Genomic DNA, 25,386 nt, shown 5'->3' on the forward strand with positions numbered 1-25,386 from the left:
CAATCATTCTTGACTATCAAAGCAATCCAGTAAAGACTCTCTGTTACCGGCTCAGAAAGAAGCGGCTTCAAGCTCATTTTACAGACTTTTACTGCGCCAGCGTTCAGTCCCTGTAGGCTTGTTTACATTCCTCAGGGCCCTCAAACTATGGGAACTTTAAGTCCAAAAACACCGAGCTGACTGGCTCATTAGTCTGTGATTATGTCAGTTCAGACTGTAGTAATGTTCCTGGATCGATGTGACACTCACCTTCTCTGCACATGCACGGAGACTGCAGACATCCTATATAATTATCCTACATGTGAACTGCTTTAATGTGGTTACAGCTGGTGGTCCCGGGTGTTCACAACAAACAGTGAACTATTTTGGAGTGCTGTTTGGTCAGCTGGGAAAACTCAGCTGTGGGAAGTGAACAAACATCACTGTCCGCTGCTTCCACAGTGACCACATCGAACGTGCGCCTGCTTCAGTGGACGCACACGGCTGTTGTCGGCACCGGCAACCAGCGAACAGGGCTTCTTAAAAAGGGTTAAAACACCATCGTTGCTGCCCTGCTGTAGAGTAATGATCCGATGAAGTATGATGAGGTTGTAATTTGACTCCTAACGAGCGCTGCCGTTTGTTCTGAGGCGCTCTGTGGAATTGACGAGTGAATCTGTGGGAGTCCTTCCCATCGACCCCGTCAGTGATTTGGGTAAAGCAGCTGTACTGAGGAATGCAGACAAACTGTCTGTTTATTTCTGCACATCTGTTGCTGATTTTAGATGGAGCCTCATTCGTTTTCATCATCACAATTTGTTTTCTGTATGTATTTGAGTTCTGACAGAACTTATTCTCTGTTGAGCTTTGCTGTAGCTGCTCTTCACAGCGTTCACGGCGATCTTTAACTTGAATTTTTAAAAATGTATCCTTATTTTTGTTTTTTTTTCTATAAGAGTGCTAAGATCTCTTATTCTTACGTGCTCGGCTTCTCTTACTGTAAAGAGCCTGACAAACTAGAACCGCTCTTATTAGGTTCTGTGTGCTTGTTAAACCCAGAACAGCTTTAAGTGTTTTTATTTTTATTTTTTTGCTCTCTTTCCTTAGGTCAACATCATTCCTATAATTGCCAAAGCAGACACGATCTCCAAGAGTGAGCTCCATAAATTCAAAATCAAGATTATGAGCGAGCTGGTGAGCAATGGCGTCCAGATATATCAGTTCCCAACAGATGACGAAGCCGTCAGTGAGATCAACGCCTCCATGAACGTGAGTCACATCTCGCTGCTTTACATTTCTCACCCCAAAAATCTCAGCTGGTACCGCAGATGATGCCATATGCAGAAACAGTTTGAATGTTGAGGAAAATGCTAAATGTTGGTTCTGAAACGTGTGTGTGTGCCTTCTGACCTGATTCTGCTGTTAGGACCTCATGTGTGATGCATCTGTCAACAGCAGCACATGTTTACACCACTTTCTGTGCTGTTAACTGGAGCTGAAAAGTTGTTTCCCTTATGGAGACGGGAAATATTTGCAAATACGAGCTGATTTACTATGTGTGCTTTCACACACTGTAAATGTAACCATTTTTAATAGTTTCACACATAACAAATTGATTCAAACGCATCACTGGTTCATTTCTTTTCATATTAAAAAGCGTATAACAGTATAAACTTGAAGACATGCACTTTTTTTTGTACATTTTTCTGCTGTATGTCCAAAAACGGAAGAAGAAAAGCAAATTGTTAGCCAGAAGAAGCTCTGAAACAGTACAGCCTTTTACTCTGAATATTTTGGCCATTTTAGTCCTGCTTTGATCACATCGATGATGTGTAATCGTGATGCTCAGACACACACCCTCTGATGTACAAATGCCCAAATGGTATTTAATTCTCTCTGGCACCATCCTTGTACAGTATCCCAATCTATTCCTAGTCCGTTACATCAGTGCCCACACTCACCAGCTTGTTCCCCTCTGCTTCTAGCAGCCAGCTGGTGTCAACTCGCAGTCTAATTGTTGAGGTAGCATGTCAAGCATGTTTTCCACATGACGCATTACTGTCAGTCCTAATGAGGCGTAGTAGCTCTGAGAGCAGTAATAAAGCGTATGTTCAATCGCTTCAACTAAAAGGGCCCCATCTGAGCCACATGTTCAGTTTAAGAAACGTCTCTGTGGCGTGGCTGTCAAACAGAGCCGACGAATGCAGTGAAATAACTTTTATTTGACAGTATTAGTTGCTGTTCTTTTCATTTACAGCTAGAACTTCGTTGAATTAACTTGCAAAAGCGTTACTTTGCCGAGAAGAATGCAGAAAGCAGGAGATTAAAAACTCTTCCGAATCTGTTACCTGGAAGATGGAAAGGTCTCCAGTTCCAGCTGGAGCTGTTGGCCTTTTTAACACCTGTAACCTCTCTTCCTGTGCAGGCCCATCTGCCTTTTGCTGTCGTTGGAAGCGTGGAAGAGGTCAAAGTGGGGAACAAAACAGTGAGGGCCAGGCAGTACCCCTGGGGTGTTGTGCAAGGTAGGAACTGCTCACGGAAAGTCACTTGTGATGTTTGTGTTTGTTTTTCCCAAGCGTACGTTAGGAGTGTGCACATCTGGGGTCAGAGCTGTTTAACTCCTTTTTCCAGGCTGCTTCCAAATGGAGACACAGAGCGAGTGCCAGGCTGTAGGTAGTCCAAAGGCTGTTGTCTATTACTATTGGAGTATTACTATTTTCATTCACAATTCTGTTAAGTCAAAGAGCCAGTTATGAAAAGCGTAGTCCATGCAGTGCGCAATGGCTGCTGTTACATAAAGTCCCTTTTTTTAAGTTTCTTAGACTAGTCACTGCTAGTCACAGCTCTCCAGTCAGTTACACCAGCGGCTTCTCTTTGAAGCAGCAGAAAGGTTTGATGAGTAGTTACCTGTGGCGCTGTCATTGGGAGACGGCTTACCACCACCTGAAAATGCAAAAGATGCTGATAGCTGAATGGTTTCTGTTCTCTTTAAAGCTGGTGAAGCTTATTTGTTGGCATATGCACCCACTGTTGTGAGATTTGAGGCACAGAAACGGTGTTTACATTAATATTTACCGTCCAGTATTACTTTGAACGTGACAAAATTCAGAATTTGACCAGGATGAAGAAGACAGCATTTTCTGTTTTCTAAATCTGTGTGCAGCGCATACATGGAGTAACTCATTTGTTGTTTTTACAGCCATCTGTGCCCGCTGACACTCAGCTCTGTGCCAACAGTTTTGTGAGGCAGAGATGCATGCTCAAAAGAAAAGTTCACAGGTCTGGTCAGAAGGAGAAACGCTCTCCTTTGAACACGATGAAAGACTCGTATAGTAAAACAATTCAAATAATTAAACACCAAGAATGCAGCTGAAGGGATTAAAGTGAGAAGTTGTGTAACACTATGGTTTTGTCACCATGGCTACCTGCTCTGACATGACTGCTTTTTTAGTAGAAAACACATTTACATTTGTCCTGTACACAGCTTAGTGGGAGTTTATTAGAATAAGGGCAGAGATGAGGACATAGCTTGCATGTAAATGCAGTAAAAGTCTTAGTAAAGGTCTTAGATTCAGGGAGATGCATTAATATATCATGAAAGAGTTTTGGATTGATTAGACTTTTGTTTTTGAGGAAGTACATGACTTCCTTGTGTCTTTCTTTCTCTGTTTTTGGTGCTCATGTGCTCATGTGTCATATTAAGAGACATCCCAAGTGACGAGTTTGTACCGGAACAGCACAGTCAGAAATAGCTACAGCTGTTAACTGTTATAAAGAATTCATACTAACTACATTAATCATCAACATTTACAGTCTTTACAATCCTTTCTTTTGTGTTAAAAAAATGACCGTTTGTCACTAAACGGGTTGAGTTGTAGGGATGTGACGAGCTCTCGTTAAACTCGACGGTATTTCTCGGAGCGTTAAAAATCTGTCTTTGCGAGATTTGTGAGCTATCCAAACTTCTATTTGTGACCTGTGGAGGCAGTAATGTGCCTTTGCTACGTCGAGCCTGCCAGAACCTAAAGAAGAAGGAGAAGAAGAAGAGATGGGGAAGTGGCCAGCAGCCAGAATGACGTTGGAAAATACGGGTATTACTGTTGGAGATGCCCCCGCCACTTTCAAATTGTTTGTTTGGCAGCATTTTGGATACCCGGCGGAAGTGATAAATGGCAGCAGAGTGACTGATAAGACAAGCATATGCAAGCATTGTATGAAAATAATGCCGTACACCGCGGCAATTTAGTTTCAATTTGTGGAAGAAGAAGTTTAATAAAACGTCAAAGCATGCAAAGAGTTAGAATAAAACATTTCAAAATGCATGTGCAGCTCGGTTAAATAAAAGTCTGTTGGTCCAGGCATATATTTTGTCATGGTAGTGTTCTTAAACTGTCGTCTGTGAGCTGAGTGTATCGTCACCCCCCCACTGAGTCGTGCCATTTGTTGGCTGGACGCACTTGAGCTGAGCTTCTCCTCGGTGAAGGATGTGTTCTGCCTGTGGCAGTGTGAGGGCTGCACCCCGCTGTTTCTCTGTTTCTCTGCACACACCCTGTTAGTGCTGCAAGTGTGACTTCCTGCAGTGGCACTGAAATGAAGGACGGCTGATTCTTTTTTTGGCATTGCTGCTGCATCTGTGTTATCTGTGCATTTGATATATTCCTATACGTTATATCTGTTTGTTCTGGTGTGTTAACAGCTTTGGATGCACGGCTGTACATCATTTCCCACGCAGACGTCGGCTTTCTTGGGGAGTTTTGTTTCCCACAGCTCATTCCTCTCTTGTTTGTCTGTGGTAGTAAACAATTTAATTCAATAACGTGACAGAGATGTGCTGTGAGAATATTATTGCTCACGTGGGAGTTATCCTCCCAGAAAGCTGCCTCCCTTCCTTCCTCCCTGCTTTGCCTCTCTTTATGGCTGACCCTCTCTCCCTTTCCTCTCCCCATTACCCACTGACCACTCTCATTCCCCAACTCTCAGAGGACCCTGGTTATTTCTGAAGCCTGCTGCGTGTCTCCTGGGGGGCAGATTACTCTGGAGTCACTATTAGGCCACAGTCCAGTCCAGTAACAGATTAAGAAGTTATCACAGCTTTCCTTTAAGCTGCTCAGAGGTTTTTCTCCATAAAAATCTTGAGCAGCAGTTGACAGGAGGACAGGACAGGACTTGATGCTGATGCTTAAAGACATTGGTGGGTGATTGTGGATGAGGGTGTCACGATCCCGTAACATAACATGTCTGTCAAAGACTTGTTTGATAGACATGTCTTTGACCTATTGCAACACAGCTTGCGACTCGATCCGTACTTGTCATTTTTTGCCAGTGTATCGTAAAGCAGAGCAGTTTTTAAGTGGATAATTAGTTTAGATAAAGCAACACAGAACACTTGCTTTTGTTTGGATGCAATTATCTTATCAACATTACCCATCTCTGCCTAGCAACAAAAGTCTAGCCTGATGAGTCAGGGCTTCTTCCACACTCACGGCTCGTCGTTGCAGACATTTCTTTGTTGTATCAGAAGATGGGAACAGAGAACAGCTTTCAGTTGACCGAAAAAGAGAATCTCAGTCCATGGAAACAGTTTTTTATGCCAGATGTCATATAGACGGGTTATGGTAACCTCTCATAGAGCCATGAGAAATTTCCGTCTGCTCAGAGAAGACAGAAGAAGTGCTGTGCTCTGAAAGAAAAAGAGTAATTGAAGGGGGCTCAGCCTGTGTGTGCTTATCGTCCCTCAGGATCTCACGGCTCTCTTATCTCAAAACCCCTGCCATCTGTGACATATAGCAGAGTCATGGCATTTCTTCTCTGAAGCCTACTGCTAGTTTGTTCTGCTGTGAAAACATGTTGCACTAGATGTTTGTATGTGAACATGCAGGACATTCAGCACCAGCTTCATTTGATTCTTTGGTTTGTTGAGCTCGTATGTTCGGATAAAAGCACGAGATTAAAACAAAATCCTCTGGTACAGTTTAAATAACCATCAAACCTAAACTTTAAATTTGACCTTATTAGAATCCATCTGTCATCCTGTAGCTGTGGGACACTTGAATGCATCCTCAGTAGCAGACTGAAGAGAAAGGGGCCATTGTGGTGGTTTAGTTATTGTGTCATAAGTCAATTTTTTTTTTTTTTGCTTCCTTTTCTCTGCTCACTTCTGCTTGTATGTTGCTGTTTCCATGATGTGTGCTTCTCTGTGTGTGTCAGCAGATCTCTGTGCTTGGGCGATTTGAGGGCTTAACGCTGCAGTTGTTGTCTCGTTCGTCTCCATGACGTTGTACTGCCGTTACATGCCAGGGGCCCAGTAAGCTGCAGTCAGTCAGAGGGTTGGCCTTCATTCAGCCCCTCATTGGGGGGGCAGTGCAGAGAGGCTGTTAGAAGCAGTTTTAGTAGCCTCACAGAGCTGTTCGTTCCTTTTTGTAACTTCTGTTCTTTCACAAACAACGTTTGGTTTGCCTGAAAATTATAGCACAAATGCACCCGACTCTGTTTTTTTTCTTTTCCTTCTTTTAAATGAATGTTTCTCATGTGTTGAAAGTCACGTTTGTGTTATTCAGTTGCTGTCTTGTCTTAACTTGAGGAAATATTCTTATTTAAAGCTGCTATGTTTGGGTTAATAAGCTGTTGTTGTCGTGGTTCACTATCATGCACTGCAGAGAGCTTTGTCATTTCCCACCATTAAAGCTAAAAAGCTAGTTACGCCTCCTCAATGTCGCTATTGTTCTTGTAGTGTCAGAGCTAGCAGCTTTTGCTGTTTTAAAATACAACACACATCCCATTTCCCATCACTGTTTTCTTGGGATTTGTGGTAATACCACAAAGGGTAAGTGCCTTCAGTCTGCATGTTCCCTCCAGCTTTCAGCATGTACTTTTTTTAGTCTTCTTTCGTACTTAGCAAAGCTTTGCAGTTGAACGTCCAATCACAAAAGGGCAACGCTTTTGGATGACCCTTCTTTTTAGCTTTGTCACTCTTTAGGTTCTGCTGTAAACATGTGATTATTAACAGTCATTCAGCTCAAAAGGGAGCTGAGAAAAAAGCTAAAGTACTCCTCAGAGTGTCTACCTCAGGTTTGCCAACTGCTGGACATGAATTGTTTTAGCATTTCTGTTGTCCCACGATGATAAGACTGGGAGTTTGAGACTTTGCAGAAGTTTGGCCTTCCTTTAGAATTGGCTAACATTGAGCAAATCAAAAAATTTACAGTTTTCCAAGTTTCCACACAAACCCTAAAGACATTATTGAGCTCTTAATCAGGGGAGAAATAAGAGGGAAAATGTAGCTCTTGAAGAAGGAGGTGATTTTTCTTGATGAGCGCAGTGCAGAGTTGGAGCCAGCAGAAAAGTTTCTGGCTACAGGGTATCTGCTGGTATCAAAGTCCGAAAGAAAAGCAAAAACTGTGCATTCAGATTCCTCCAAAAGGGGCTCAGAAGGCATTCAATATTTTCTCCTGCCTGCCACAGGCAGTGGTGTAGGTTATAAAGGGTTTCTGTACACGATTGCAGACTTTTGGGAGCGGCTGCACACTTGGATAGAATAAGCCAAAAGAGGGATTGTTGGGCTTTTTTATGGAGTTTCAGTTACCAACATCTGCACTGCAAGGATCATTTAGTCATGGACACATTTCTGCAAAACGTGATGAATGCTGGAACTCGGCTCAAGTCGATCCTTTTTCCACAAGTTTGTTCCCGAACAATCCCGAAACTGGTTGTACAGTTTACATTAAACGGGCCTTGAAAAGTTTCCAGTTTTACTTGGTGAACGTTATCTTCCCCACCTGTCTTCTTTTTTTGGTTAAACCATCTGAGCAGTGAAGGAACAGTTGACGGTCCATATTGTGGTGGTGGGCTGAGGTGAGCCATGAATAAAGGCCTCAGCAGAATGAAAACTCCTCAGCTGTCAGTCTGTCAGGCAGGACACGCTTCCTGCCCTTCTCCACCATGAAGACATTGACCTGTGAGACTCCCAGACATAAAACTAAAGTGAGGTTGTTAGAAAAAAGGACACGAGCAGAACAGTCTGTCCAAAAGAGGCAGTGGATTTCCTTTGATTTGATTCAGTGCCTCATGATAGTGTGAATATTCCAAATGTAAATTCTCCAGTGTGTGTTATGCAGACTGTTTCACATTCCTGAACAGATGTGGTATGACTTCCTGCTTTTGAGAGAATATGAGTTAATCATTGCAACAGATGTGGCGTTCAAATAAGTCGGAGGTTGTGAAAGAGACATCCAGGCATGCGGTGAAAGCGAGAAAGACGCTGCTGCACATTTTCTGCTCTGACTCTGAATCTGAATATGAATCTGGACCTCTGTTCTAATCACGGTGTTTGTTTCCTTTCTAGTTGAGAACGAGAGCCACTGCGACTTTGTGAAACTCAGAGAGATGCTGATCAGAGTCAACATGGAGGATCTGAGGGAGCAGACGCACGCCCGCCACTATGAGCTGTACAGGCGCTGTAAGCTGGAGGAGATGGGCTTCAAAGACACAGACCCTGACAGCCAGCCATTCAGGTAGAGAAAGTGGACACATACAGCGGAGCTTGTACAGTCTGTGCATGCACAGAGATCCAGAACCGCAGACTTACTCAACTGTTGACAGCAGGGAAAGTCTCCATTGTTTAAGAACAATACCTACTCTATTTTTGTCTGTTTTCACTCACTGCCCTCTGTCTTCCCTTTTCTTCCCTGCAGTCTTCAAGAGACGTATGAGGCCAAGAGGAAAGAGTTCTTGGGAGACCTGCAGCGCAAAGAAGAAGAAATGCGACAAATGTTTGTGAACAAAGTAAAAGAAACTGAAGCTGAACTGAAAGAAAAGGAGAGAGAGGTCAGTTTGAAGAAGCTGATGTACAATTCCAGTAGATTTGACTTTAAATGACTGCTGGTGTGTTAACATATCAGCCCGAGAAGAGTGAAAGCTTTGTTTTGATTGCAGCAGGTCATTTTAGAAAACTGTGGTGGGGGTGGGGGTGTCATTCTCTGCCAAGTCTGTTTCCCCATACAGTAGCTTTAAGGGACTTCACCCAGATCTGCACTAAAATGCAACCCGCCCTTTCTTTTGTCTTTTTTCTGTGTTTGGGCCTCACTGTTGCGTTGGTCAGAGCTGAATTAATGCCTTTGTGTAAGATTAAGAGCTCTCTCTGCAGATGCAGCATTAGACGCTCATGCTGCTGCTGATTGTGAGACGTTGGCCTGCAGTTTCAGATGCTCTGTTTGGTCAGTGTGAAGGCGTTAAAACAAGCTGTGGGGGGGTAACAGGAGGGCTTTATCTGGGTGAAAATTCTTGTGTTTAGCCCTTGAAAACAGAACTAAAGAGCTATTTCCATGACATGTTACTCCCACTTGTGTTAACAATCCTACCAGTGTGTTGCCCCTCATAGTGTACATGCCACTGTGCCTGTTATGATGCACTGTTGGCTGGTTTATTATCAGAGAAAAATGAGTGAGAGAACAAGGGACTGATTTTGGTCAAATAGTTAGTAAATAGCAGTTTAACTGTTTTATGCCAGTCAGCCTGAGGTAGTTTTCCCACTCTGTGTGGTAATTTACTGTTTTTTTTTTGGGTTTTTTTTTTGCCCTCTCTCATGAATAGAAGAATGTTAAACAAATTATTAGAAGCACCTCAAGGCATGCAACAGTGCTCCAGATTCAATGAAATCAATTCTTCTCCAAAACAGTCTGAGGACTGATGAGGGTCTCGTATATTAACCCGTTATCAGCATGCGGACAGCAGTCAAACTAATCATTTCTTTGTGTTTTGTTCGTGTTCCTCTCGTCATTTTACAATTCTGTCTCCTACTTTCCTCTCCCGTCACCTCCTCTCCTCAGCTGCACGACAAGTTTGAGCAGCTGAAGCGGATGCACCAGGAGGAGAAGAGGAAGGTGGAGGAGAAGCGGAGAGACCTGGAGGAGGAGATGAACGCCTTCAACAGGAAGAAGGTGGCAGCCGAGACGCTGTCCTTATCTCAGCCGCTCAAGAAAGACAAGGACAAGAAAAAGTAAGGCTTTCGGTTCTCTCCATCACTCACTCCCCTCCTTCTTCTTTCCATAACGGGATGCTGCTTTTTACCAACCATTCTCCTTGCTAGTCATTTTCTTTCTTCTTTTTTCCCATTGCGTGCTGTTAGCATTGAATGTTGCCTTCTGTAGATTTGCTTCTGCTTCTCTTGGCCTCTCTTGTTTTGTTACATGACCTTTTTAGTAGTAAGCAGGAGGTGTGCATTCTGCTATGTCCGGTGGTCAAGTGACTCATTAATGAGGCTCTAAAGGAGTGTGCTGGGCTGCTGTCAACTTCTCTCCAACACACAAGCGTTTGAGCTTTACAAGGGCCTGGCATGCTCTAAGGAAACGTCCTCCCTTTTGTCCTGCCCAAGCGTACCGTTTCCTGTGCTTTCACTCTTTCCTTTTGCGCTCCTCTAATTATTCAGGGTCCACGAGGAAAGCTTTTAAATGGGTGATGAGGCTCAGAAATGACAGAACTTCTCTGAAATGAGAATATGTTTATGCTGCCCACAGTGCCACAGATCTACAAATCCTTAGTTACTTTTTTTCGTGGGTTTCTGTTATTTCTCTGTGATGAGACGATAGCACGGTGCGTCACTGAGTGTTCATCAGTGTTGTGTATGCTTTCCTGTCAAAGCCCTGATTTACAGAAAAGATTCAAATGCAGTGGCAGGTTGCTTCTGAAGGTGCCTCTCCTGCTGAGTCATGAGTGAAACCTTCATACTTCTGGACAAAGCTCTGTTTGAACCGACACAGTCTGTCAAAGCGAATGAAACGCTGACTCGCCTGGTTTCCAGGCTCTGAGGAACATTCAGATTCTCTTCTGCACACACAAACCTGTGCACACACTTTTGATCTGGGCCCGTCCTGTGGACAGTTAATTCACCAGCGAGCAAACTTGTAGGTTTTAAGCCTTTGCAAGTGAGTGTTGATATTTTATTTAGAATTAGTGATGTGAAACCAACGGCTGCCCCAGAGTTTAGGCCATGAGTCTCTGTGGGCTGCACATGACTTATTCTGTGAAAGCGGGAAAAAACAGCAAAAAGCCGACCTGTGGCGCCATCTGGTGGCTGGTCAAACACATTGCTGTTGGTGCTGCTGCCAGAAAGCCATCTTCCATTTTGTGAATTTGTTAAAGCACTTCCTCAGTTCTTCAGTTTGGTGTTTGTGGCAGTTTTCCCGTCTGAGGTGTAGTTCTGATCAGGTGTCGTGTTTCAGAGGCTCCCCTTCTCCGTTTTCTTTTCACTAACGCTGGCTTTTACTTTGACTTCAACAGCTCTTTGCATCCATGTCTGTAGAATTGCAATCTTTTCATTTGCTTTTCAGAGAAATCAGCTGTTTGTTTATTCACTTTATTTTGTTTATTGTTTCATTGTTTTTCAGTTAATTTATGGGCGCAGCACACCCATCCACACACGACCATGGATTTGTCCTCCATCACCATAGCAGCGACAACATCTGGTTACTTTTCGTTTGTCTTCTGGTTTGTTTTGTTTTTGTTTATTTTGACATTCCATCTTGACATTGTGCACATGGACCAAAGACACTGAGGATGATGATGGTGAAGCCACAGGAGAGGAGAGATGGTGAGGAATAACAAACGAATATGGAGAAATATTCACTTTCCGACAGTGGCCATCTCATTAATTCAGGATCTTTATTTCTATGTTGTTTTGAAGACTTTTATATATGAATATATGCTTTTTTTGTTTTCCAAGTTGTGATTTGAATATATTCTGTTGGTTTTTGAGCGCGCATGAGTGTGTGTGTGTGAGAGTGTGTGTGTGTTAGTTTCACCATCAACTATCCACACAGACGAGACATTAAATCCCTTAAAACATTTTCACCTCTTGGTACTACAGCGTAATGCGCCTGGGCAAAAGAAATAAAAGATTGTATTAAAAAACAAAGGCAAGATGTGCTTTTACAGGACAGACATTCAAGATGTCAGTGAAATGTAAGCTGTCCTTAAATTCTTTTTCAACATGCGGCCCATATGTGAAGAGTCTGCCAGCGTTTTGTAGTAATGAGAGGTTAGTTCAGTAGAATAAATCCCTGTAGTTTGGGCCCAAATAATACATTAAAATAGCAGTATGTCGAGCAATAACCGAGTACCCGGACAATGCATAACCTGCATAACCAGCAAGGGTGCTGACGACCTAAAATGTAGTTCTAAAAACCTATGCAACTTTCTGGTGCTGTAACTCCGTAATCGTATGTGAATATTTTCTAGCGCTTTCAAAGCTTATTATGCAAAATGTACAAGATTTAAATATGATATTATTATAAGAAGCTCAAATAACGGTGACCATTGTGTGTAACTGATTTAACATGATTGTAAACCATGAGTGATCGCCACGGTGTGGTATGACGGTGGACTCAGACACGAAGCCAGTAAACGCAGGATTCAGGAAAAACATTCAAGCCTCAGCTCGACGGAGAAGAGAGCAGCTGTATTTACTGTCTGTTTTTGGAAAATAAATGCAAACCCTCTCCTGACTTTGATGTTCCTCTTTTGCGTGATTTGTTTCGTCTGGTTTTCACCCCGGAGGGAGACGATGGGGGAAACTCAGGCAGGTGAAGACGCACTTAGATGATGCTCGCTGCTCCTCTGGATGCCAAACAGCTGCCGGCCTGAGATGCTGTCGTTTTCTCTGCCTTAATGAAGGGCTCTGTGACGCTCTTAATTCATTTAATTTTTCAGCATATAATCCTTACAGCTCTCATCACTGTGTGTGTGCCTGTGTGTGTGTGTGTGTGTGACTCACAGTTGGTAAGCCTGTGAGACAATCTTGACTCGAGTACAAATAAATGTGCCTTTATTTTGAAATGATAAAAAAATAGAATATAAATGTGAAGGTATTGAAAAGTAACCTTTTAACATTGAGAATTGTTCCTTGAGCCAATGACTTCCAACAGTTCACCGAAATAAGACGACAGACGCGGAATAACTGGCTCTGCCTGCAAAGCGTTTATCCACATTTCTCGTCCCCGGCTCTTCCTGTCACAGAGCTCACAGTTGAGTCTTCCTCTCGTCATCACGACATCGTGTCACGTCTGTCGCTTCCTGGCGGCCACACTCTCCTACGGCGCTGTCATTGCTAAAAGGGACGGGAGACCTTTGGAAGATGTAAGGAATAGAAAGCCCAAATATGTGTTAAACTGTGTAAAAGTAGGAAGTTGTCAGGAAAAAGAAGTGCTCAGTCAAAGCATCGATTACTGAGAACTCTTTGCTGCAGATTGAAAGTCTTTTTACTGTATTTCCAGCCTCTGCCTGTGAGTGCTGCATAAACGGCTGGAAAAGAAAGCTTAGCGTAAAATTAACTTTAACAACCTTTTAATGTTGTCAACTGGTGGCTTTTTCACATAACCTGGCAGCAAGGACGAATGATCAGCTGTTTGCTCTGTAAATCAGCAGGAAGCTAAAAAATGCCAAATGTTTCATAGCAGCATTTCTCCCAGAGGACGTGTTTCGCACCGCAGTGCTTGTGCACGTCGCTTCTGCCAGACGGAAGAAGTCTGGTATTCTCTTTCCTGTGCGCTCTCATTATCATTATTCTGTCCGCCACCTGCAGGGCTGACTGGATCTCCCCCAGCAGCACAGTATGTTCTGTCCTTTAACAAACCAGCTCACAGAGCAGTGACGATCACTATGACGATCTGTTCGACAGCAGCTGCGTTCATCGGGTTCACATTATGACAGGTGAAGTGCACCATTTTGTTGAATTAGTTTTGACTGCACAAGCGCAACCATCCTGCCCAACAGTCTTACTTTATTTAAGAGGCAGAAATGGGCCTCTGTCACCAAAGTGGTTTGTAAAGGATTGAGTGAAAGAGTTAACATCTTTTAGACCTTTTAAAAAAAGTTTTAAACTGCAAGAGTCACCAGAGGACAACATCTTGTGTGTTCTCACCAGAGAACCCAGCTTCTGAAGTTTCCCCCGAAGAACATCTAAATAAACTTTAGATGTTTATAAAGTTGTTGTTTTTTTAGTTGTTTTTTTTTAAAGTAGATATTATTTGGCTGCAATGAGCAAAAGGTATGTTTGGAAGAAAAAAAGATACCGGATTTCATGGGGTGAAAAACATTTCCAACTATGGAGCTTGAGCAGTGGATTGATTCAGCCCTTCGTCCTTGTTTTGCAGCAAGTAGCGTTTCACTGGTAGAGAGGAAAAAAAAGGTTTAAATACCAACAAATTATGTCGATTAAGAGGATGGACCGTTAGGAAATATCTTTTTTAAAAAAAGTAACAATCTGAGCACAGCTCAAAAGAGCAGCGCAAGTAAGATGAGCAATAATCTCAAATAGCTTTAAAGCTTTCCTCCAGGAAGAGTCTAATTAGAAAAACTACAAAAAAAAAAACAAAGGCCTTCTGGGAATAATCTATTTACAGCAACACAAATGTTGGCTTGGATGCAGCTGCCTTTAAATTCTCTGCTCAGGAAACTGGAGCCAAACGGATCCGCAGAGATGCTCGTTGGCATCCACACTTCTCTGAACCACGGACGAGTTCCCATGAACAGCTCGTAGATGCAAACCAAACGCTTGGAATCAGGAAACAGAGCCTAAACACTGCCAGGTTAGTTGGGATTCTCGGATCTTGATTGCCTGAAACCTGAAGAAAGCTTAGAAACAGCAGAAAATGACACTTTGGACTTTTGAAGTCGTAGCTTTATTTCTGTGGTTGACAAAACGGTTTGATGTAGCTGCCTCAGTATCTGAAGGAAAACTGATGAACAAGATAATACAGACTTGTACATTGGTCGCCATGTAGGTTGGCCCAGCTTAACTTACTGGTTGAGAGAAGAGTGAGCAGTTCACATTAAAAGACAATATTGCTGAGACCGAGCATCTTTGGCAGTGGAGCTCAAGTCCTTCAGGGACACACGGCGCTCATCTATCAGCCGACAACAGAAGCTGCTTTTGTGTCGTCTCATTTTACCGTAACAAGGCCGAACTGGCAGCGTGGTACGGTTTCCACAAAAGAAACATGGGATGTTTTCACCCCAAACTGCAATCTCACGTTTGTGCTCGATACAGAATGCAAATACTGGAAATTAAGTCGTCACTAATCAGGTGGCCTCCTGTCACAGAGACCCTAGTGTTGAACTAATCTCCCCAAGGTGCTCGTTTGATATGTAACGGGTGCATAAAGCTAATCAACACATAATGGAGCACAGCATAAAAACACTTTAAAAGTAAAGCTTTTAAGTAAAGTGGAGCTACTGTAATTGAGAAAAAAAAAAAGCACTTAAAAATATTTAGGGAAAAAAAAAAGCACGTGTTAATCTCAAAGTGCTTGAGCACCAAGATACCAAACAGCAGTATAAATATATATAGTTTTAATTTAAAAAGAAAACTCTTTATTTCCAACCTAATGGAGCCACTTTTGATCAGTATGACGGACCGGTTGGATAAAGAGAACCTAAACAGATCCATAATTTCACGAAGAAGAAACATTCAAATCTCGTTTCAGTGATTGACCGCAGTTTCTCCTCAGCCGTCACGACCAGACTGGAATCCAGTTCATCTTGTACACCGATCCCTTCCACGATCAGAGTGGGTGAGGACCGCTGCACAAAAGGAACTGAAGCGATAACTACACCTGACCTTAGCCCAAAACCGTAACATTTGGAGTTCAGGAAGTGGACGGCGTCAGCGAATGTGCTGCTAGTTAAGAGCGGGGTGTAGCGGCGGGCACGGGGACACGCCTTCCTGCTGGGACGCAAACAAACCCTTGATGTTGCTTGCCTCCACCTCTGAATCCATCTCCTCATCATATAAACGCTTCAAGCCATCACAGTACTCATCCATATCCCCCTGCTGGCTGCTACCACGCCCCCTCCTGGCCAGCCGGAGGCGCTGCGAGGAGCTCCAGCCTCGCCGCTGCTCCTGGATCTGGGCGCTGTCAAAGATGTAGACGGCGTTGGTCGGCAGGGAGAACTCCAGGCTGTGTAGGTACTCGTCCACCATCTCTTTGCAGTGGATGAATTCTGCACTGTCCACCTGGAAGAAGCGAGACGAGAATTGAAATACATTCACCGGGATCCAGTGAGGGAATAATCTGAGGTGGTCTTCTGTGTGAGTTTTCACTTTCGGCAGCATTAACTTTTGCTCAAACTGCGTTTCAAGAACTAAAATACAGTTTAAGATTGACAATCGTTTGTCAAAGCTCACTCGTGTTTGCTCAGAGTTCATTACAGTGGTTGGACAATAAGCCGTTTTCACGGACACACACACACACACACACACACACACACACACACACACACACACACACACACACACACACACACACACACACACACACACACACACACACACACACACACACACACACACACACACACACACACACACACACACACACACACACACACACACACACACACACACACACACACACACACACACACACACACACACACACACACACACACACACACCTGTTTAGCAGACAATATTTGGATACATTTTAAGTAACAGATTACTGAAGGGAAAAAGTATGAGCAGCTTCTCATGCATCTGCTTGAAGCTGAGCCTTCCAGCAGGACTGTGGCTCTCCCTTACTTGTGCTTTCTTCAACAGCTCGGTGAGGACTGAGAACCAGTCGGGTGTGAGCGCCTCCAGCTCCAAAGTGATGATGGCCAAAGCCAACGTGGAACCCTTGAACTGCCAAAGCTGGTGGCAGGCCATACAGTGCTGCACCTGCCTGGTCCACAACGCCACCTGGAAGCCCGAAGGCCTCTTCTGACGCTCCGGCTCAGCGGGGAGCGCGCTGGGGTCCGTCGCTGGGTCGGCGCCGGAGCCGAGGCCGATGGAGGGAATGAGGTGTGGGTGGCTGCAGATGAGCAGGGCATGGAACTGGACAAACGGAGAAATGAGGCCAATATGTTAGCATAATTATGTCATTGTCGTCTGTTTGTCCATCGCCCCCATTTTAACGTAGTCCTGACAACACGTTAGTGATCACCAAACTCAAACCTCCCACTCATCCAGCCACAAAACTGTCAGTTAGCAGTTGGTGATCTCTTACTTTTCCAGTGTTTACTGCCACGCTGAAAGTTACGGTAGAGGCCCAGACCCAAAGCTCCCACTCCCTGCCTCACTGTAATCTTGTTAGTTTTGTATTGTATGTGCAGTGCTTTTCTGTGTTGCCATTTTCAAACCCAACCCGAGTGGGTCTCAGTGTAAAAACAAGCAGAGAGTAACACACATCTTAGGATACGCCAACCTTTACATGAAGACTAATTAGTTATTGACAAGTGGCCGGTTAAGAAGGTCACCATCAGCGCATCCTTCTGTTCACCAGAGTCCCGCGTGTTCCTTCCTTCCTTCCTTCATACATCTTTTGTTGACGTGCTTTAGTTTGTGTCCAGCAGAAATACGCCATGGGTTTAACAGAAAGAGAAATGGTACTGGGCCTCATAGGGTGAGCTTCCAGCATCAGCAGCTGAGCTTTTATTGGACGCAGAGAAGCACAGAGGTAACAATGGTGAATCTGTAAATCCTCTTATTTATTCATCTCAAAGTGTCATGGTGACGAGTCTGTGACGAATTGCTGTTTTGTAGATAAAAGGGGGAATAACACTAAATATTTAAGGGGGGGGGGGGGGTAACTGTGAGATATTTACAGTATAGTAAAAAGCATTTATTTGATATATATTTATTTGAAAAGTATAAAAGAGAGAAAATGTCTTTATTTTATTATAGTTTTTAAATTCTTCTTTTAAAGTCTTGGATTTTGTACTTGAAGTTAAGTGCTTGGACAATAGTAGACTGACGAGAACTCTGCACTCCTGTGACAAATATCAGTCAGTCGATCAGCAAGTAATGGAGAGGAAAGAGACAGTTTTAGCTTTGCAGAGGATTCCATGTTGTTATGGTTTGTGGCTTTAAAAAGAAAAGAGGAACGTTTGAATCCTCCGCTGATCGCAGCGTTGCAGACAAATCTGGTGCGGCGATTTTCTCACTGAGCGAACGGAGTTGGTTCTTGAGGTCGGGGACGAAGAATGCAAGCTGTGATCAACATGAGTTTATGTTCTAAAGCTCATTGATTATTATTAGTTTGTACAGAGGGTGTCAGTCAGGACAGCCAGGAAACCGTCTCATGGAAGCTTTAAGTATTTCAGTACACCACGGGCTGTTTTCATAAAATCACCCTGGCCCACGCAACAGTTACATTTGGCTTTTACTCAAGAAGAAAGCATGTCCAAGATATGAATACTACCATCACTACTCACCAACTGTCCCTGAACTGTGTCATAATAACAGGATTCTTCGTTAGAAATGAACGACTCCTTATAAACTCTGCAGGAACATCTTTCAGATTAATTAGTCCCCTTTAAACGATCACATCCCGTCTTCACTGAACCCATTATGAACACAGCCCCAGGCCCAAGTGCAGGCACGGAGCTTCATGATGTTGTGCGCGTCTCTTTGTTAGCAGTCAGTCAGCGGTGACTGCCTTGGGCAACGAGTGGGGCGGGTTTAACAGTTACGCTATTGTGCAGAGATCCATGTTGTAGACTGAAAAACAAAGCAAAAGGTTTGTTTTTTTGAAAAAAGAAAACTGCTACGCCCATTTAAAATCAGAACTGGACTCCATAATCAGCTGCACATTCCAGGTTTCAACCTAAACGATGTTAGACCGGCAGCAGGGTTTACTTTCCAAAGTCAGGCTGCAGATAGAAGTGCCTTGGCCTGATATACATGCATGTTGTATTTGCTGGCAGCTTGCAAATGCAGCCTTGCATTGTTAAAATAGTCTCATGAGGCTCCATTTGCCAATTTCTGTTCGTATGCACAAGCTCTGGACAGCGAGGCTAAGACGGAGCGTCCCTCTTTGAGCATTTACAGTGGAACGTCTGAGCTGCAACAACAACGCTGCAGCGACCTGATAAGGTGGGCAGTCCAAAGTTTGTTAAACAATTTATGCTTGGTCTGTAATTAACACTTCATTTATCTAGGAACATTTTCTGAATCCTGCTGAACCCAAAGATATCCAGTTCATGCATTCCAGAAGCTGAAACCAGCAAATGCTTCATATTTTAGCTGAAAACAACTATTTGTTTATCAGGAAAATACTCCAGAAGTCAACCAATTCTGTGCAAAGACAACAAAACATCTTCGGCTTTATGACAGTTAAGGTCAGATCGTGTCCAAATGCAACTCCAACATCCTCTAATCAGCCTTTTTGATCTCAGTTGTAACACTAAGAGGCAGGATTTGTATCTGCTCATGGCTGCAGTTATTCTTAATCGTTTTAGGCACATTGAATTCAATCAGCTAAATGCACAATTTTGTCTTGGACCAATTCTTTTTTTTTTTTGCTGGGGTGGGGGGGTGTGAGGGTTTGTAAACACCATCTTGATGCAAGTATGATGGTTTATAATGTGTGCTTTTTGTACTGCTTGTGTTTTCTGCAAGACCAGGACCTGATTTCATCAAGCATTTCAAAGTTCTGCCTGCTCACTCTGAAATGCACAGGTCCAGTTAAAAAACAAAAAAAAATACAAATTCTGTTTGCCCGTCTGATCTCCAACTTACGATGTGAATGAAGTCGACTGGTGTTGCTGTGTACAAGTCCCAGTGCAGCTTGTCTAGAATGATCCTCTCCATGCGAAGAATCTCTGCTGCTGAAAAGTTGCATCCACCCTGCACAACCAGGTCTTTAACAGATCCGATAACCTGTTGCAAACAGACACCGACAGAATGCAAATAAAAACTACGGTTTTGAAAAATGCATCGACGTGGCTTTTCTTTCTCTTTGCAGCTGGTTTTCCATGTCACTAAAGAGCAATTACCTCGTCTTCCTCGTTGATTTTGGCAGCCAGGACCAGTGAGGTAAAAGCAATGCATTTCAGGTATTTTGGCTGAGCCTTGAGAAAAAGAAAATATATAATTGAGCTTATATTAAGAACCAAAAAGCAAATATAAACAACCAACATCAATCTGCGCCACTCAAAAAATATAGAAATGCAAGCTCTACTGTATGATTTGCATTAGCGGCTGAGAGATTGTGTCACCAGGCTCTGGATGCAAGGTCAGTTACATTTAAATACACAGAATATTGCCAAAGTTGCAAAATTGGATGTGCGAGTTTGTACTCTTTCAGGAAACTCAGGAGAACATTTAACGTGGAAGCCATCTACCTTAACAGTGGACAGCAGTCGGTTGAGGACACACACTCCCAGCGCAAAGGTCTCTGGACAGAACTGAAACAGCCTGCTCATTTCTCCGAGCCAAAGGATCATTTGCTGGTGTTGGGATGAAGAGATGTCAGCGCCCTGCGTGGTTAAGACAGTTCAGTGAGACGTGCCCTTTTCACAATACAAAACATGCAACTGGGGCCCCCCCACATCGTGTTGGTTCTGCCCTGCCATAGCATTCTGTATGCATAACAGAAAGGAGGCAAAGGTCTCTGGTAGCAAAGGTAGCTGTGAGGCAGGGAGGGGGAATTATTATTATTTTAAAAACCTGCCATGGGGCAGCTAACAGTATGACTTGGAGATATACGCAAAATAAAGTACATTTTCTATTAATCTTGCCAGCTCTTGTCAGATAAAATAAGGTTTTCTTCTCATTTTATTGAAAGGATGATGATTACATTGTTGGATGGCCTCATTCCTTCTTTGTCTTTATAAAATACTGCTAATTCACTGACATCACTGCTGGTTTTTAAACAGGCTGGCACAGCAGACGATTTCCCTAAATATGCACCTACTTTTGGCTCACCTGAATGCATCCGTTCTTGAAGACGGGCACCTTCCAGAGACGAGCCTCTCTGACCAGAGCGGCCTCCAACAAGCCGACCAGCCGCCGGCCCTCTGCAACTCCCGGGTTCTTCATGGCCACCACAGCACAGGCCAGGCTGCCCCCAGGGCACACACACCTGGAGGAGGAAGAGGTCACAATGTTCTCAGACTGATGAAACCACACACCCATTCAAAAAGGCACAATATTCAGTTAATCCAAGGTTTCATTACTTCTGCCAGTAATATACTTATTCAGCTCTATTCATACACATTTACTTGAACGTGAAGGGTTTAATAAAGACGATTTTCTTTTCTTTTTTTTTTAAGTGAGGGCTTCTTTTTTTTCTTCCAATTTTTCAAAATTTTACACAAAGTTGAGACACCAGAGGCTGGGATCAGGACTCCTGGTGCTTCAGCTCAACAACGCAGCAGTTATATATCATTCCCCTGCGGTTTACATAAGTCCCATCCACACACCGTTTGGGCATTTTAACAAAGGAAGCAAACTGTTAACTCTGTCAAAGAGCCGAGAGTGCGGTAGGAAACGAGCTGCGCGTACACTTTCATCAACAGCAGCGCCATTTTTTCTTTTTAGACGGACTACTTTTGCACGTCTACGAAACCAATGCAAACGTCAAAGTCACTCGTTTAAATTCAGAAGAATTCAGTTTGTTCAAATCGGCTGCGGATGCAACGCAAAGCTCGCTCGCGTGCGCGTTCGCACGCACACACACACACAGAGGACCCAGGCGGGATAATGATCTGCAGCTGCTGCAGCCTTTTGCAGTTGCTTCTGCAGACAAAAGCATTTCGTCTTCCGGTTATTTCCTCTTTTTTAAAAGCGTTTGATAAGTCTTACCTCTTCGATTTTAAAAGCAGAGAAAACCGTCAACGGCAAGTGCATTTATACGATTTATAAAATCAGTCCATATCCACCAAAAGAGGCAAACCAACAAACAGTGGGATGCTGTTTGGGAAAACAATCTCGGACCAAATAGCGTTCCGCAAGTAATTTAAGGAGAGCAGCCGCATTCTATAAAAAAAGTACAAGCGCAAGTGTAACCAAAGGCGGAAAAAAAACTTGAGAAAGAACAGAAACAAACAAACAACAAAAAAAAAAACAAGCGCAAAACAGGCAGGAAGCAGAGATCGGGCAGAATTGAGGACAGGCTGTGTTTTGAACGCCGCTGGCTCCGCCCCGCTGTGACGTCACCCCGTTTAATAAACTGAATTGTGTTAGTGGGTCAGACGTGCTGGAAGACCGATACAAAATGGTCGAGCTCACACTGAAAATGGCAGATTTCGGCAGTCTGCGTGTGTTCTGTGCAGATGTTTGTTCAGGTGCTGAAACACCGCCAGCTGCATCACGGCCGTCATCATCCCTCCTGTCAGAGCTCATCCCCACACTGCCCGTTTTCAATTAATCATTAAGACGTCTCAATCAGGCCCATCCCCGTCCCGTTATACAGAGATGCGGAGAGCGTTTTAAGTGGCTCGTTTATTTTGCTTTCACACGTTCCTCCCTTGAAGCGTAACTGCTTCTAACAGGAAGTTTGTAGACATTTGAGGTCATTTTCAAACACGTTAACTTGACACGGAAGCGTGAAAAAGTCGTGCTGCGCACCGTGAACATAATGCTAGATGCAACAGCTGTGAATCATTGAAACCCGTTTGAAAACAAGATGAACGGTTGAATCTGAGATTTTTTGCAGAGTGGAAAAGCTGTGCACAGGATTAAAGAAAAGAGAGAGGGGGGGTTGACTGAGGTAATGTGTGGATCTCATCAGAGAAATTTCTATATGCTTGGGAGAAAGCCATAAAATCAGTACTGACCATATTGGTTGGGTCCTAAAAACTTGCACGTTTGTGTTGTGGGACTCATTACATTATTATTATTATTAAAAAAGAATGCTGTCTTCTCTTAGCCCGAGCTCACTTAATAAGTTTGATTCAGGGAAGGCTTTGATTATTTCAGCAAGACGGTGCCAAACAACGTTCTGGTTTCACAACAGCGTGCCTCAAAGGAATCCAGGTGCTAAACTGGCCTGCCTGCAGCTCACACCTGTCGGTCTCTAAAAAACGGGCGTATTGTGAAGTAAAACACTGTCACTCAGATGGTTCAGAGCAGTCGAGCAGATTAAATTCAAGAAAAGGAACTTTTTGCTGTCCATACAGCAGTTGACAACAGCTGGCGGTTTTGTTAAATCATCACCTGGTAAACATGCTCCGTCTCAATATTTTTAAAACATGCTGGCGTTGAAATATTGATTCAGAATTTTCAGTTTCAAAATCTCTTTGTGCTGTTTCTAATTTTAAAAAAGTGTGAAATAATTTGCAAATGTTATTTGCATAATTTCAGTTAATTCGTTGCATTTCTTTTTCATGTTTTTTGTTAAAATCTTGCTCTCTAAAGAATTAAAGATTTTGATGGATGAATCAAATCTATTTTCATGCATGCCGTGGGGGGAGAATGAGAAAGAAAGAGTGACAAATGTGAATATTCCTCATAGTGTTTGACATGACAAGAAACTGAAACCCAGCATATCTCCCATGTGTCCACAAGAACATCATTGTGTAGGACACGGTTAACAGATCCGTGGAAAAGGGAACTGGGGGTGGGTCAACAGGAGCCAGTGGCTCAGTTTTGATCCTGGGCCCCAGTTAATCTGCCTGCGTTCACAGCTTATCCTAACGAGAAATGAGTGTGACCATGTAGAGCTGAGCCCAACACAAAGATAATGGAATTCTTGAACAAAACACTCTAGTTATTGTGGGTTTCTGCTAATCCCTCAAATGTGTTCCTCCCAGTTTTATCCAGTTCTCGAGAATCACAGATATTATGTTGATGCTCAGCGCAGATTCCACCTCCTCGGTTAAGCGGCTTGTTGCGTAAAGAAGCACTGTACATGTTAAAAGCTCAGCAACATGTTATTAACAACCCAGATTATCAGATGATGACTAAGATTAAGATTTCAATGAGGAAGTAACATACTTTGAAGCTAAGTTAAACTGATGAGTAAAGCTGCATTTCCACTGCAGGAACCAGGGTCTTTTCAGGTTTCCATGGGTCTTTCCCACTGTCCCCTCCAGGGGCTACAGGAAAATCCCAGAGGAAAAATTCAAGCCTAAAAGAGGATGCTCGTAGGAACTGAGTACTTTTGAGATTACCCTGAACTTTTGTGATCAGGCTTGCATAGCTAAACATTAATCTTCATAGCATTTTATTTCTGGCTTTCTGTCTCAGTCGTGACAGACTTCGTACCCACCACAGCTTGTAAAAATCTAAGAATTTTAAACTCTACCACAGGAAAAGTTGTGACAAGTTAGCAGTGACAGCATCTGTGCAATAAAATATTATTCTCTGATTGTTTCACGGCATTTATGCTCTAAGGCACAAATAAAAACACCCAATATCTCATGGAAATGTGTAACACTGACAGATTTAAAAGAAAAGAGCTGAAGCACATTTCCAGGTTTGCAGGGGCAGAGGACAACACAGGCAGCAGTAGCTGTAATAACAAGGATGTGACTAAGACCAATTCAATTAAATTTTATTCATTTTGTGCCAAATGTCCACAAATGTCATATCAAGGCACTTCAAATATCCAATTCAAGTCAATTAGAATTAATTTGATTTTAATCCAATCAATTCAATTCCAAATTAGTTCAATTCATACATACAAAGCCAATTTAAAAAAAAAGTAGCCAAGCTAAGCAAACCAACAAACTGCACCGAAACTTCTAATCGGTCCAATGCCCCGTCCTGAGCATTCATGAGGCGACTGTGGAAAGAAAAACCTCCCTTTTAACAGGAAGAAACCTCTGGCAGAACCACACTTAGGAAGGATGGCCATCCGCCTCGACCAGCTGGGGTTTGAGAGGACGGGAAAGAGGGGACAACAAGCACCGTAACACCAGGCCAGCGATACCTGCTGAGAGAGAGAAACAAGTTAATGACAACAATGATGTCATATGTACATCGAGAAAAAAGAGAAGAGAATGAGGAAAGGTGCATCATGGGAGCTCCTCCAGCAGTCTGGGCCTATAGCAGCATAACTATGGGATGTTTCAGGGTCACCTGAGCCATCCCTAACTATAAGCTTTATCAGAAAGGAAAGTTTTCAGCCTGATCTTAAAGGTAGAGAGGGTGTCTGCTTCCTGAAGCCAAACTGGCAGCTGGTTCCACAGAGAGGGGCCTGATAACTGAAGGCTCTGCCTCCCATTCTGCTTTTAGAAACTCTGGGAACCACAAGGAAACCTGCAGCCTGAGAGCAAAGTGCTCTGTTGGGGAAATATCCAACTGTGAGATCTTTAAGATATGATGGAGCTCGGTCATTAAGAGCTTTATATGTGAGGAGAAGAATCTTAAATTCTATTCTGAATCTAACAGGGAGCCAATGAAGATAAGCTAAAACTGGAGAAACATGATCTCTGCTGTTAGATGTAATCAGAACTCTGACTGCAGCATTTTGGATAAGCTGGAGGCTTTTCAGAGAATTTGTGGGCCAGCCCAATAATGAAGAATTACAGTAGTCCAATCCTGAAGCAACAAATGCGTGGAGCAGTTTTTCTGCATCAGTCTGAGACAGGATGTTCTTAATTTTGAGGTGTGTGTAGAAATCCCTCCGTTAGCTCTCCTATAGCTGCAAG

At 43.3% G+C, this 25,386-nt stretch overlaps 2 protein-coding genes across 3 annotated transcripts in view; one reads left to right on the forward strand and one right to left on the reverse strand.

The window, feature by feature from the left end:
• Nucleotides 1–19,726, forward strand: part of septin8a (septin 8a) — a 32,690-nt gene extending 12,964 nt beyond the window's left edge. The window contains exons 5-10 of one of the 2 annotated variants that reach the window (XM_072375683.1): nt 1,087–1,248; nt 2,405–2,501; nt 8,321–8,489; nt 8,670–8,802; nt 9,804–9,973; nt 16,568–19,726. In XM_072375683.1, coding sequence (XP_072231784.1) covers nt 1,087–1,248; nt 2,405–2,501; nt 8,321–8,489; nt 8,670–8,802; nt 9,804–9,973; nt 16,568–16,733 — 897 coding nt within the window. In that variant the 3' untranslated portion in view covers nt 16,734–19,726. Of the gene's footprint in view, nt 1–1,086; nt 1,249–2,404; nt 2,502–8,320; nt 8,490–8,669; nt 8,803–9,803; nt 9,974–11,360; nt 12,477–16,567 lie in introns of those variants that run through there. The other variant, XM_072375684.1, reaches the window with a different exon arrangement.
• On the reverse strand, nt 19,475–21,893 carry ccni2 (cyclin I family, member 2). Its single transcript, XM_072375685.1, has 5 exons — nt 21,596–21,893; nt 20,717–20,873; nt 20,134–20,268; nt 19,786–19,860; nt 19,475–19,669 (listed from the first exon to the last, which is right to left on the reverse strand). The coding sequence occupies exons 2-5, from the start codon at nt 20,828–20,830 to the stop codon at nt 19,475–19,477; spliced, it is 519 nt and encodes a 172-aa protein (XP_072231786.1). The 5' UTR covers nt 20,831–20,873; nt 21,596–21,893.
• Nucleotides 21,894–25,386: the final 3,493 nt, after the last annotated feature.

The sequence above is a fragment of the Leuresthes tenuis genome, unplaced genomic scaffold, assembly GCF_036924035.1.
Source record: "Leuresthes tenuis unplaced genomic scaffold, fLeuTen1.0.hap1 SCAF_21, whole genome shotgun sequence".
NCBI classification, from domain to species: Eukaryota; Metazoa; Chordata; class Actinopteri; order Atheriniformes; family Atherinopsidae; genus Leuresthes; species Leuresthes tenuis.

Coding starts and splice junctions, on each gene's coding strand:
- ccni2 (XM_072375685.1), bottom strand. CDS start 20,830: ATGAAGAACCCGGGAGTTGCAGAGGGCCGGCGGCTGGTCGGCTTGTTG. Junction 19,861..20,133: donor GACTGCTGTCCACTGTTAAG/GTAGATGGCTTC, acceptor CTTTTTCTCAAG/GCTCAGCCAAAATACCTGAA. Junction 19,670..19,785: donor AAATCAACGAGGAAGACGAG/GTAATTGCTCTT, acceptor TGTTTGCAACAG/GTTATCGGATCTGTTAAAGA.